This window comes from Schistocerca americana, chromosome 5 (assembly GCF_021461395.2).
Source record: "Schistocerca americana isolate TAMUIC-IGC-003095 chromosome 5, iqSchAmer2.1, whole genome shotgun sequence".
In the NCBI taxonomy this organism is placed as follows: domain Eukaryota; kingdom Metazoa; phylum Arthropoda; class Insecta; order Orthoptera; family Acrididae; genus Schistocerca; species Schistocerca americana.
The window spans coordinates 282,096,570-282,111,422 of NC_060123.1; the positions used below are offsets into that span (position 1 = coordinate 282,096,570).

Consider the following 14,853-nt stretch of genomic DNA (forward strand, 5'->3'; position numbering starts at 1 on the left):
CAGTTTTACTTTGCCCATCCTGAATCACCTTGTAAATTTACAGTTTTCTCTCAAGTTAATTTTCCTTTTCATACAGTGCTGCAGTCATAAAATCCCCCAAGGCCTAACATTAAGTAAAAGGCAGTAAGACAAACTGAAAAGATAAAAGAACAAAAAATGCTAGCAAAATTGCCTGATGCTAGTATATCATATTGATTTCTTTCACATTCTGTTACAGTGTTTCCTGTAGACCAACTGTCTGAAGCAACTTTGCCACTTAATTGTTAAATCTTTTTCCAAACCTTTCCTCTATTACACTGTATGAAAGATGATCTGCTTTTGTAAGTAAGCATTTGCATCATATTCACTTGGTGCCTATGTTGATGCTCATCTTGCATTCACTGTTGATACTTTTTCTTTTTGAGCAATATTTCTGAAACCAACTACAAGGAGGATTTTATATTTACTTTTGGTGTTTAATTTTAAATACCTTGTTATTTGTTGATTTGTGGTAAAATGCCAAACTAATGCAGAGATCTTGGATCAATCTCTCATCAATCCTATAATTTTTATCTGATACTTCTCGCTTCTTTCACCCCTGCCAATGTTTGTTAGCATAAAAAATGCTGAGTTGCACCATGGTTCAGAATCCATGTTAAACTGTCAGTCCCACTATTGCTGACTGGATACATCAGTTCAAAGGTCATCCTACCACCTCTAATAAGATCACGTCTAGTAAAGCACTGTGGTGTTCAAACCAACCTTCCAGTCATGATAGCACTACAGAATTGACATGGAAACCAGAAGTAGCACGTTTTTCTAAGGATAAGCACATATCTGACCAGTAGCAAAATTCCACTAAAAGATAAAACAATGAGAACCAATCATGAGTTCGTGACTATCCTAAAAGCAAATTCACTGTAGTTGTCTACGAAAGAACAGTTACAAACCTGGATAATGACTAATCTTCCTGCACTCTGTCTACGTCTATAGCTGTGATATGTGTACTGCTTTGAAATGCGTGGCTATGATACTTCTCATTGTACCACACATGAAGGTTTTTTCCTGTTCCATTTATGTATCGAGTGCAGCAAGTGTGATTGATTAAATACCTATGTGCACAATTATTTATTCTAAATTTGTCTTTGTGGTCTCTACAGGAGTGACACACAAAGGATTGCTGTATTTTCCTTCTTTCTTTATCTGTCATTGTTCTAAGTCTTTATAAGTCATGCCCTGTCCTCCTACAGTCAAAAGACTATCCTTTTCAACAGTGTCTTTTGAATGCAAGTAATTTGTCTTTCTGGAATGTCATGGTAACCACATATAATGCGCAAAGTAGCTGCAGAAATTTAGAATGTTGGGTTGATTATCATGTGGTTCCTTTTATTTTTCATGAAGAATTTTTGTAGAAGACATACTAAGTTTAAAAGTTATTCTGAAAACAGAAATGTTTAGTAAAACTGTAATAGAAGTTGTTTTTCACAATTGCTAACACTGTCTTTTTCCTTATTGTCTGCATAATCTACCACAGTTTATCAGACGTCATCTGCTGCACTGTCATATCCTGAAAATACATTCAAATCATCCTGTTAATTCAAAATCCTATGAAATACTAAATCTTCACCATGATTCAAATCCTGGTTACAAAATGAGAAATATCTGCTAATATTCATTAACTGATTCTTGTTCATGATGTGAATGTTATGAATAAACATAAAATTGTCACGAATGATTACAGGATAGCAGTGACATTAGTGGTGAAACAAAGATTGGAGGGTGATCAGTAGCAACATACAAAAGTATCCAGGGAACTGTTGAAGTTACCCAACCCACCAGGTCATAAACCATCAGAAGACTTATGAATCAACATAATATATATGCTTTGTGAACTGTTCTTTATAAAATGCTTGTTGACAGAAGGGATACTGGAAACTTTCCACATTCTATGTGGTAAAAATGGTGACTGAAGGCTACAGTTGAAAGGGACTTGTCATAGTAAATGTCAGTGTATCCAAATACAGTCCATCTATCATATCAAATAACTTCCTGTCATCTCCAAAATTGAAGAAAAATGTAGGTGGTGGGCTTTTGCAGACAATGATGTAGTTCAATAGGCAATGATATAATTGTAAAGAGAGCAGGTACAACACTTCTGTGGCACGGGGATATGGCACAGAAAATGTAATGACTTCAGTAGTGATTATGTGCAAGAACACCTGATTGTATGTTCTACATATACCCCAAGTTAATAAGCATATTGGGCATAAGATGACCATATATCTACAAGTTTCTTCAGGTGTCCTGTATCAAGCTCAAGCCACTCATTTATGATTAGATCTCTTGTAGTTACCAAACTGCACAAATGTTCGTTGCTACATTTGACTCATTGTTTCAAAGTCCATGGCATGTCCAAAATATGTCCTTATTCCTAGACCTCTCCAGTCCTTTTCCTTTACCCCTCTCCTTCCCTTTCAATCTTTCTGCTTGAAGAAGGAACCACCGACTCCAAAAGCTTAATTATAACCTTCTTTTATGTGTGTGTTCTGCCACTGCTTGATGAGTACACTTTTTCTCTATCTAACAGTTTAAAAATGTTTTATGTCCTTGACATCTTCACTTTTTGGAAAATTAAATAATGAAAAGTCCATGAGGGAATAACAATGATATTAGTCTGCAGATAGGCCACAGCGGCCAATAATAATGGCCGTGCAGGTGTTAGTTGTGCTTGTGTGAATGTGGATATGTTCTCTTTTTCCAAAGAAGGCCTTCTGGGTGAAGTTTAAATGCTTAGAGTCTTTTCAAGGTGCTTGTATACAACTCAGGCCTCTTCTTTTCGGAAAATAATTTATGTCAGCATGTTTATCATATTATGTCTCACAAAGGACACAGGTTTTCAAACTTTAAATTGTGGTGTTGTGCATAATGTACTAGAAGGTACATGGATGCATTTGCATTGTTAAAAAACAGAGTTAAATTCGTTGATCAACTAAAAACAGGTGAAAAATGTGTAATATCCAAGTCTAATATATATAAGGAAATACTTGTTTTCATTGATAACTATGGATCAAGACAGGTATTCTCATTAAAATTTTACGTCAATGTATTTCAGGTCACCATTGACTTTAAACCAATATCTCAGATCAACAACTTCTGAAAGAGCAGATGGTATTCATAGCAGCTTGTTTCAGTTCAATGAAAATGGAGGAGGAAATGTTCCTATTGAAATATTTAATCTTAAAAGAAGTATCCATGAATGGAGTCATACAGCTGCTGATGTTCACTATGAAAGGGTGAGTAAACATTGAGTTTCACCTGGTGCACATGCAGTAACTTTTTAAATTGCATTTCTTTATTTTTGTGCAATCCTGGATACTTTTATTTGATCATAAATCTGTAGAATTAATTACAAAGTGATACCAACACTGTCTACAAAATAAATTAATGGAGATGAAAAAGCCTTATTCTACAACATAGAATGTTTATTGGTCCTCTCTTCCCTACAAAAGAAAGAACTATATGCCAGATAAGTAATGGTAATGTGCACCTCCCCTCTCCCTCCCCCCTCCCCCCTGGTCCTCACACACACACACACACACTCACACAAGCACAACTTGCACACACATCTGTACTCTCAGAGCGCTGAAACTACACTGTGAACGGCAGCACCAGTGCAAGATGGGAGTGGCGACTGGGTGGGGGTAAGGAGGAGGCTGGGGCAGGGAGGAGGAGGGATAGTACGATGGGAGTGACGGACAGTGAAATGTTGCAGTTTAGACGGAGGGTTGAAGAGAAAGTGCGGAGGGGGGAGGGGGCAAGTAGCAACTTTCCTTCTCTCGTATTGTTACAGTATCAGAAATGCTTTTGCAAACTTTTCAAGCAGATTTGGCACACAGGAAGAATTAAAAATGTCCATAAAAATATGACCTCAGTTTTAAGGTAGTAATGAAATGTCATTACACAAATTTCTCAAGACAGATACTGATAACAAATGTTCAAAATGACCTCCACTTGATTCCAACCATGCATTCACACCCCGTCACACAGAATTTGTAAGTGGATTTAAATCATAATGGTACAGTAAAGGAATGTGTGTGCTGGAATTATAGGTATTATACGGTAAATTCATTCATCTTCATTTTGCTGAGGCTCTATGTCCTCTATTTTGGATGGCATACACTAGTTACAACAATTATGCACACCTATAAATGGCATTCATCAGAATATACAGAGCTTATGCTACTGAAAACTAATTCCAATTACAAAGACACTTCACGTTCACTGAAATAGCTACTCACATATAAAATTACCATAAACACTGCTGCTCTACCATGCAGGACATAAAAACAAAACACTAGAATAGTTTCAGGTCTGTTAACAATAAGTCACTTGATATTCTCAGAGACACTGAATAATGTAACTCCACAGTCATGACCAGAAGGTCACCTGCAATGATCTATTAACAACACTGAGATTGTATACAGCTAGATAATCAACAGCGTCCAACTTACATATTACATGACATTTGCTTTGTTCATTATATTAACTTCAATTAAGGCTGTAAATATTGTCACCATCAAAATGTAGATTAACTCCACCAATAAGAGCACTGCCTACATGACCGTATGTATTCAGACTTTGTTGACATAAAATGAACAAACAGAAAGCTGTTTATGCAACTGAGGTGAAACTGAAATTTGACACAGGCCTCACCTCATCCAACACCTAACGTGTTGTCTTTCACATTATAGTCTGTAGCTCCTACTAATAATATTTAGACTAGGCCCTACTGTGAAGCCACAAAAGCCATTTTACTAATATTTTCCCTTTTTATAATGTGGTGTTCTAATCACTTCATGCTAAATCTTAGAAAACATAATTTTTTGATGGTCAGTTTTTTCTTTCCCAGGCATCAAGGCCTGGGACAGGTCCACCTGCTTGTTGCTAAGAGGTGTCTCTCCCACAAACTGCATCTAACATTTAGTTCTTGTCAGATACCTTCAGACATTATGCTGCAAACCCCTTCCATGATATCTTGCTGTTCTTTGCCACTCATCCTACCCACTGCATAATGCTGATGCTTTCAGCCATCATGTACAATAGCAGTTTGATTCCAGCTCATAATCAAAATTGAAATATGTCATAATCCATAACGCAGTACACAATGTGTTTAGCATCAGTTGATCTGAAATAAAAGATCATACATCTACATGTTAAGTTCCAACCTTCTTTCTTATCTTAATCAACTATTGTGATTCCATAATGTCAGAACTTGGAAATGAGTAAAGTCAGTGAGATTACATATCACTACCACATCTCAGTGACAAGCTCATTGATTTGTACTGTGACAAATGGACAGGTAGGGGAGGACCAGTTACTAGCCATCATACTAATTCAACCTTAGTACTTTGAATTACTAGTGATCTTGTCATTTAAAAAAATTGGCTTGCACAGAAAAAAAACTCTATTGCAGAGACACTTCACCAATGTGTCGTGGAAGTTTGTGAAAACATTCAGCATCCAGCAGTCTTTGAATAGATGAGGCAGACCATGACCTGATAAGGGTATGCACGTGTTGAAACAAGCAGAGAAACGTGTTATGAGTCTCTGTCTTACGAAATTTGTAAATCATTTCTCACTGCTAATTTAAACATGAAAGATTTTCAGGCATTTCTTCTTATAATCTTGTTTTAGAGGGTTTTATGTATAAAAACTGTCCATAGCTTTCAGAAATACAACTTCTTCCTCAGGGAGGAATGAGAGTTTGGGAATGTTAGAGAGAAGGGCAGATCACTCAGACTCAGAGGTAGCCCATATATTGTGGGACAAATGGGAAGAAAGCTGAAGGGATAGACATCAGAGAGAGTATGAATAACTTTTTTTTTTCACTTTTGAATGAACAGTATTTATCAACACTACTGGAATTTCCTGCCATTCTGTCTCTTTGTAATTTTATAGGTTTCACAAGTAAATTTTCCTTTTGAAAAAAAAGAGAAATTTCTGTGTTCATACATGAATTTAGCATTAAATGGTGTGTTAAGAGTAAATTGTTCTTGTTATTTGTCCAGGTAGCATTATTCTCGAACAGTTCACTTAACCTGTTGGATGACGTATACACATACAGAGATATGGGAAGCGAGGTTGTAGTTTCGTCACTGACATCACAGTGTGCAACAAGAACTAGCTGTTCACAGTGCAGAGGTCATCATCGCAAACTGGAAACAGCAGAATGGGTGAGAACGATAGCACTGAGGCAACAGGAAAAGACAAAAAACACAAAATTTTATGTTGCTGCAGCATTTGATATACATGAAGCATCAATAAACCCCATGGAATGTGGATCAGAATTACATGAGAAAGGCATTGAACAGTTAGAGGCCTTCTTATGGGCCATTGAACAAGTAAGTGCAGAAATGATTTGTAGCACAATATTAATAAACTATAGTTTGTGATTTTTTACTCATAACAGCAAGTATTTTATAAAGAAATTTTTTAAAATGAATACTTTTAAAACATTATTTAATCCAAAGCACTGTAAGGTCTCCTTGGAAGACATAGATAATGATACATTTTTGTGTTGTGTAAACCAACATTTATAATACAGACCTATACATAGTTTGCAGCTGAAAATTTATGAAATTTTTGTTCTGTAGCAGCTACACAAGGCTATAAGCATGAAAAATTTAGAACTTCATATTATCATCATGCGGAAGTACTTATCTTGAAATGAATTTTAAAAATGACAGATTGGAAGTGGTGTATCTCTGTATAAAAGATGTTCTCTTTGATATTTCATAAAGGCTGAAAATACTGGAATTAAGTTTTACACAAATGATCATGTGCTAGGTACTGAGTAGTTTATTATTCATAAAAAATTTACATATTGAGACAACTTTAGTTTTTAGGGTTGTGTATCTCAGTTGTCAAAAATGGAATCCTTATACAATCATTTTGTTGTCAATCTGTCTGTCTGTCTGTATGTCAAGACACCTTTTCGTAGGAATGGGTAGAGGTATCAAGTTGAAATGTGAGTCAAATACTGAGGTCTACACTCCCTTGGCACAGTAAAAGCATTAAGCTTATATGTCAGTGCAATCAAAAGATATGGCCATTATTTCACATATTTTGATATATGCAAATTCACTCATCAAAACCTATAGATGAACTGTCTATATACATAATTAAGTTTGTATGGATCTCTCAGTGTGAGAGTCCTACACACACTTATTGAGTCTTGGAGATACAGTATTTTCTCCAGTTGCACTCAGAAGCTCTCAAGAACTGGAATAAAATTATTAAATGCTTGTTAATGTTTCCAGTAAAATTCATCACAAGAATAGCTGTTGACTTTATGAAACATCACAGTAGAAGCTGCTGATGCAGAATCTTTAGTGTTACTATTATGTAGACATTTCTTAACCCTATAACTGCTACAAATGTATATATTTATGCATTGACATCATGCCTCAAATGCTACTGATGTATATATGTGACAGGGGCTAAGCATGCCAGGAGTGCTAATGTCAGATATATAAGTTTTGAGTTTTCAAACAATGGAAACTCCAGGATGGAGTATCAACAATACTAAAGAAAGGGTAGATTGCTACTCACCATAAAGATGACCTGTTGAGTTGCAGATGGGCTCAATGAAAAGACCGTTACACATTTTGCTTCAAGCACACCTCAAGCACACGACTGTTACCACCAACAGCTCTGACCAAAATACACACACACATTAATACAAGCAACAACAATCCATGCACACGTGACCGCTACCAGTGGCAGCTCTGACCAGTCAGAGCTGCTAGTGATAGCGGTCATTTTTGTGTGAGGTGTGTTTGCTTGTGTAAATGTGTGTTTTCTTTGCTGATGAAGTGCTTGGCCAAAAGCTATAATTTGTAACCGTCTTTTCATTGAGCCTGTCTGCAACTCAATAGGTCATCCATAATATGAGTAGCAGTCTGTCTTTTTCCTAGTAGTGTAATTTTGAGGTTATCTTAATAAACACTTGCAATGAGGTAATACACCATCACTTGTAGAGAACCCAGAAATCTGCAGCATTAATAATGGTTCCTTGATGTGACTTTGATGGCAGAAGCAGCAGTTTGTTGGACTTGTGCCTTGCTTCGTACTGTCACATATTTGAAAATGTGTAAGCATGTGCTTTGTGACAAGTAAATAGAATGTATTTTCATGGATGATGGTAATGGAAGTGAGTTTCTTTTTTTTTTTTCTTTTTTTTCCATCTGAAATCTCAGAGGTACAGGAAGCAGATGAAACCAGGTGTTCACGATTTTGACACAGTATATTCTGGTGTGACTATTGCGCTTCTGAAAACCTAGTGCACTACAAGTTTTTCAGACATTGTGCAGAATTAGGCTCAATTATTGTAGACGAGACTGATAGTTACTAAACTGTACGATTCAGCAAGATGGCACTGGTTAATGTTATTAATGAAAACTGTCACAGCAAAAATGCAATTAAAAGTGATAATAAGATGATAAAAAGGAGTTCAGTGCACAATGTGTCGATGCTGGTTCCATGAGAAATGCTTGAAAGTGAGTGTAGAATTTGCAACGAACGACTTTACTTGGACATGCCACACCTGTGTCATGGAAATACATGAATGAGAAATCATAAACGCCATCAGGGACAAAGACAAAATAATAAAAGTGCTTCAGAGTAATACTGATGCTTTAAACAACAGGTATATTGCTCTCAGTGAAAAATAAAGTGACTTAGAAAAGACTATGTGGAAAAGAATCTCATCTGAATGACTTCTACACTTCAAGTACGGATACATGGCACAGAGCAAAAAACATCATCTGTGCAGGTATTGTGCAGGAGAAAATCAAAAGGGTAAGCAGATTAACTGTGACCAATTTTGAAGAATGTTACGACTTACCGTGTGAAAAAAAAACTGTTCAGCACTCAATTGCTAATGAATACAAGACGTCTTATGTGAAAGTGCAGCATGTCCACAGAAAGACGAGGTGAAATTATTTAGGGACAGCCATACATGAAACATCTCAAATATAATGTCAATGCAGGCTGGGAACAGTATAAGTATTTACAGTGAAGTAAAACCACAGCCAAATTTTGAGACAGTTACTGCTGGTATAAACAATGAATGCTCCAAACTCACAGAAAAAGGACTGTGTAGTGCTGATTGGAGGTGTAAATGACGTAAACAAAAACAATACCAATAGATTCATCAAGAAAGTGATCTCAATAATACAATACTTATCCTTCACCAATGTTATTGTAGCCACTCTACCACTCGGGTATGACCTGCCTGATTGGTCATGTGTCAATACAGAAATTAGGCAAACTAATGATAAACTGAGATATTTTTGTGCTAAATTTACAAACGTAAGATAATTAGATATTAGTGACTATGAAAGGAACAGTTTCAATGGACATGGACCTGATTCGGCATGGCAAGAGGGAACTTACCACAAATATAAACCAACCTACAGAAGAAATATTTTGCAAAAAACAAAAAAAAAAAAAAAAAAAAAAAAAAAAAAAAAAAAAAAAAAAAAAAAAAAAACAAGGTCAACATTTGCTGCATTAGGAGCAAGCTGTTCGAGTTGGAACATTTTTGTAAAATAAAAAAAATTAATGTACTGTGTGTTTCAGAACATTGGCTTACAGAATATCAAATATAATTGTTCATACCTAATGAGTACATTCTGGCAGCTATAATGTGTAGAAATGAGAGAAAAAATGGAGAGGCCGCAATATTTATCAGACAATGTATACAATTCTCTAAAATAGATGTAAGTTCATCTTCCACAGAATTAAATAGTGAATTTACTTGTATAAGACTAATAGATCAAAATATTGTAATAGTTAGCTTGTATAGATCTCCAAACAATGATGTTAACTCATTTTTCGAGAAATTTGAACAGATGATGAGAAAAATCATAAAACTCAAAACAAATGTAGCAATATGTGGTGTTTTGAACATTTACTTGCTAGACACAGAGGAATTCAACACAAAAATATTCATAAACCTACTCATATCACTAAATATATATTATACTAACAATAGCCTGACACATGGAAATGCCTGTTTGGACAATATTATAGTTAATTTTTCAAGAGACCTATATAGTGTAAGTAGTGCAGATGAATGTTTTGCTGATAATGATCCTCTACTCCTAACATACCAGGATACACAGTCTGATAAGAATTATAAGGCTGCAAATAAGAAGGCAAGCATGACATGAGGTCAGAAAGAGGAATATCTTAAGTTATTCACAGATTCCCTCAGAAAGGTAAACTGGGACTTTGCTTATAAATATGACACAGATCAATCAACTGTTGAAACTCTATTTAATAATTTCCTTAAGACATATACTGACTTATGGTACTTTTGCTCACCAATGAAAAGAAACAGTACTAAACCAAATAGAAAAGGTAAAAAGTTTAAATGGTACACTGATGACTTTGCTAGTTTCTGGGAAAAGATACTTTCACTGTACAAAACATATAAAAATGGCAAATTGCAACAGAACAAAATGATACTTATTATAAAGACTACCTGAAATGTAAAAAAACATTATAAAGCCAACCTTAAACTTGCCAAACAAGCTGCCTCTCAAAATTACTTAGGATGAGCCCCAAACAAAAGCAAGACTGCTTGAGACATTATAAAACAAGAACATACTTCTACCCAAACACAAGATGTTCTACATGAACCATAAGAGCTCAATAAATATTTTACTACTACAGTAAAAGAATTGAAATAAAAAATTAAATAGTCATACGTACCAGTTACCTAAAGGGTATGAATTTCATGGGATCCTGTCACACCCACAGATATAACAGAAAATCTTCAAACTTGAAAAGCACAGACTACTATTGGCTATCTAACTACACAATAAAAAGAACAATACACCTCATTTGCAATTCACTTGTTTTTATTATGAATAAATGCCTAGAAGCCGGCCGCTGTGGCCGAGTGGTTCTAGACACTTCAATCTGGAACCGCGCAACCGCTACAGTCGCAGGTTCGAATCCTGCCTCGGGCATGGATGTGTTTGATGTCCTTGTATTAGTTAGGTTTAAGTAGTTCTAAGTTCTAGGGGACTGATGACCTCAGATGTTAAGTCCCATAGTACTCAGAGCCATTTTGAAATGCCTAGAAATTGGAGTTTTCCCTGATCAGCTCAAAATTTCCAAAGTTATACCTGTACACAAAAAGGGAAGAAAACACCTCCCTGAAAACTATAGACCAGTGTCTATTGTTCCAATCTTTTCCAAAATATTTGAAGTAATTTTCCGCAAACAGCTAATCAACTATTTTGAAAAGTATGACCTTCTCTGTAATAGACAGCACAGTTTTCAACAAGGGAAAACCACCACCTCTGCAGTCCTTGAAATAGTTAGTCAGACATCAACTGCATTTGAAAATAAACAGTCTCACTTGAACCTTTGATCTGAGTAAGGCATTTGATTGTATCCCCTTTGACATCCTACTAGCCAGACTAAAGTATTATGGTATAAATAATACAGTGACAGAAATAATCAATTATTATCTAAATAACAGGAGGCAATTTGTGTCAGTTCAAAATAGACACTCTTCTATGAATGGTCACATCTACTGTACCTCAGGGCTCTGCCCTTGGTCCTTTCTTCTTCAGTGTTGCAATTAATGATTTGCCATCATATGCTGGGTCTGAGTGGATGATACAACCTTAATCAGCACAGATCGAGATTTATAAAAGCTACACCAGAAATCACAGGACACTCTGACCTTAACACTAAACTGGTTCTTGCCTAGAAAACTTTTATGCAATCCAGAGAAAACCCAGCATCTGCACTTTGGACTGACTAAAGATGCAGAACCAAAATCTGTAAAACTGCTTGGAATACACATTGATTCCAAACTTATCTGGCAACCCCACATCAACCAGGTCTGCAAAAAGTTATTAAGTGTGTCCTATCTCATCTGGAAATTGTCTGATATAGTAAGTAACAAATATCTCAGAACAGCTTACTTTGGACTTTTTCAGTCTCATGTGTCTTATGACCTGCTACTATGTGGCCACTCCCGTCATGTTACTGATGTACTACTGATGCAGAAAAAGGTGCTACGAATAATGTACAAGGTTGGTCCAAGGGAACTCTGCCGTCCCTTATTCATCAAAATGAAAATAATGACAGTGATAAATCTTTATATTTATGCATCATTAATATATGCTAAAAAGAACAGAACAAAATTTAACACGGGAAAGAACATACACTTTCATGATACCAGAAACAAAGAGAGTATTGACATTCCTAGACATAGGCTGACAAAAACAGGCAACTCTTACAAAGTGAACTGTTTGAAATTATATAACAAATTACCACATACTGCATTCAATACACCTTTCAATAATTTTAAAAGTAAACTGCACAAATGGTTAACAGACAATCCATACTACAGTCTTACAGAATTCTTGGATACTTGTAATATAGAAATTGAGTTTGAAGTCTATGATTGAAATACTGTACAACTGATTAATGTACCATAAATAGTTTGTACTTGTAATGTAAACACTAACTAATATAGTAACTTCCTATGTATCTTGACATGATTATAAAGCCTATTTCACTACATGTGATCAACGGCAAATAAAGAATCGGAATCAGAATCAGTACTCTTCGTGGAAAGAAGCTGTTCAAAGGTCTACAAAAGAAATGTGTATAGCAGAAAAGTACTGTTTCTTGGCAGTAACTCTTCTCATAAGTGTATTAGTGTGCCGTTTAAGTGTACCATTAAAGGTTTCACTTTTCTTTACGTAATATAGCAGAAAACGCGAAAAGACCGTACAGTCGTATTTTTTGTTTACGTTCTGCTGCAGCAAATCTATAGAATTTCGCTTAGTTGTTCCTTGCTCTCTCCAGCAATTTAACTTAGCTTACCTCTTCATTATTTAACTAGCATTTCCGGAAAGTAGCGTAAAGTTTAACTTGTTGTTTCAGAAACTTTGCACTTTTGTTTTTGTTTACACACAGTTGAGTATAGGCCAAATTTGTGTAACCATATTTTCGTGTTTATCTGTAATTTAACTGACTTATTCTTAATCAACTATTACGTTTATCATGAGTGAAAAGTGCTTGACTTGCCGTAGAATTGTTAGGTCGGGGCTTTGGTGTGATGGGTCCTGTAGTTTTTTCCATGTGGGTGACTGTAGTGGCGTGGGAATAGGGGAAGTAAATGAGACTCATCAGTGGTTTTGTAGGATTTGTAGCAGAGATAGGAAGATACTGGAACAGGAGGGGAAAATTGCTGCCCTTCAGGCTGAATTAGACAAGGCCAGGGGAGATCTTGACAGGTTAAGGAGGGAGAAGGGTAAAGAGAGGTGGGAAGTGGCAACAGGCAACAGGAGGAACAGGCCTAGAACTTTGTCTGACAGCTTTATGGTGAATGTGGAAAATAGATTTGACCTGTTGCTTCAGTTAGAAGCTGGTGAGCCTCAAGCAGTTGCAGGTGTAGACAGGGCACAACAAACTTTCAGCAGCAGATTGAAAAGTAAGAATGTAGGGAAATCAGAAAAGAGAAAGAAAGTGTTGTTGTTAGGTAGTTCCCATGGAAGAGGTGTTGGCCAACTCTTGCAGGATGAACTAGGATCAGAATACCAGGTCACCAATTTTTTTAAACCTAGTGCTGGTCTGGAGCAGGTGACAGAGGATTTAGGATCACTTTGCAAAGATTTCACTAAGGAAGACACCGTGGTTATAGTGGGTGGGGCAGGTAACAGTATTGACAGAAATCCTGGGTACAGTATAGAGTGTGACCTGGCGAAGATTGCATCAGCATCGAAGCATACTAGTGTTGAGTTTGTATCTGTTCTTGGGCGCCATGACCGACCTCATTTGAACTCTTCTGTCAAGAGAGTTAATTTGGAGCTGGAACGGCTGCTCATGTCGGGTGCGGGGTCACACATTGGTGTGGTTCATGTTGATTCTCTCAGTAGGTGGGATTATACTAGGCATGGCCTTCACCTCAACAGGAAGGGGAAGGGTAAATTGGCTGGGGAAATAGCAGGAAAGTTAAAGGGGGGAGCCACTGTCATGAGTGGTAAAATACCAGTGGTTATAGGATTCAGAAAAGACCCTTTTTTAGGGTAGGGAGGACAGAAAGAAAGCAAATTTTAAGAGAGGTTAGAACTGAGACAAACCTTCAGTTTGAAAAAGAAATCAAAAAACATAATTCCAGCTTATTACATCAGCATAAACAGCCATTGGTTAAGAATTTTCAACTGTCAGCAGATATTTTAACTCCACCCAATTTTAACTCAGACAATGTGAAATGTCAGCTATCTTTATTGCATCAAAATATTCGAGGACTGAGAAATAAAATTAATGAATTAACTATATGCATAGATGAATTAGAGTCTTCAAACCCAGCTGACATAATCTGCCTCTCTGAACATCATGTGACCACTGGTATAGAACTTTTAAGTGTTACAGGGTTTAGGTTAGCATCTCACTTTTGTAGATCAGAAATGGAGAAAGGAGGAGTTGCCACATTCATCAGGAACTGTCATAAATTTAAGAACATAGACATTCATAAATTTTGCCTAGAACAGCATATGGAAGCATGTGCAACAGAATTAGATTTTCACAAAAAATCTTTCATAATATTAAGTGTATATCGAGCACCTGCAGGTAACTTTAATCTGTTTGTAAACCACCTTGAAGCTGTACTGGCCCATTTAATAACCAAAAACAAAGAAATAGTGGTTGCTGGTGATTTCAATGTAGATTTCCTTAAAGACTCTCCGAATAAGAACTTATTTGAGTTAGTAACACTATCATTCAACTTAATTCCCACAGTAAAGTTCCCCACTAGGATAGCCACTTGCTCACAAACAG

General features: G+C 36.2%; 1 protein-coding gene across 1 annotated transcript in view; it reads left to right on the plus strand.

Annotated features, from left to right (window-relative positions):
* The window catches only part of LOC124615672, a 69,899-nt gene that overhangs the window by 19,965 nt on the left and 35,081 nt on the right, over positions 1–14,853 (plus strand). Inside the window, exons 6-7 of the mRNA XM_047143699.1 lie at positions 3,092–3,272; positions 6,048–6,380. Coding sequence (XP_046999655.1) covers positions 3,092–3,272; positions 6,048–6,380 — 514 coding nt within the window. The remainder of the gene's footprint in view (positions 1–3,091; positions 3,273–6,047; positions 6,381–14,853) is intronic.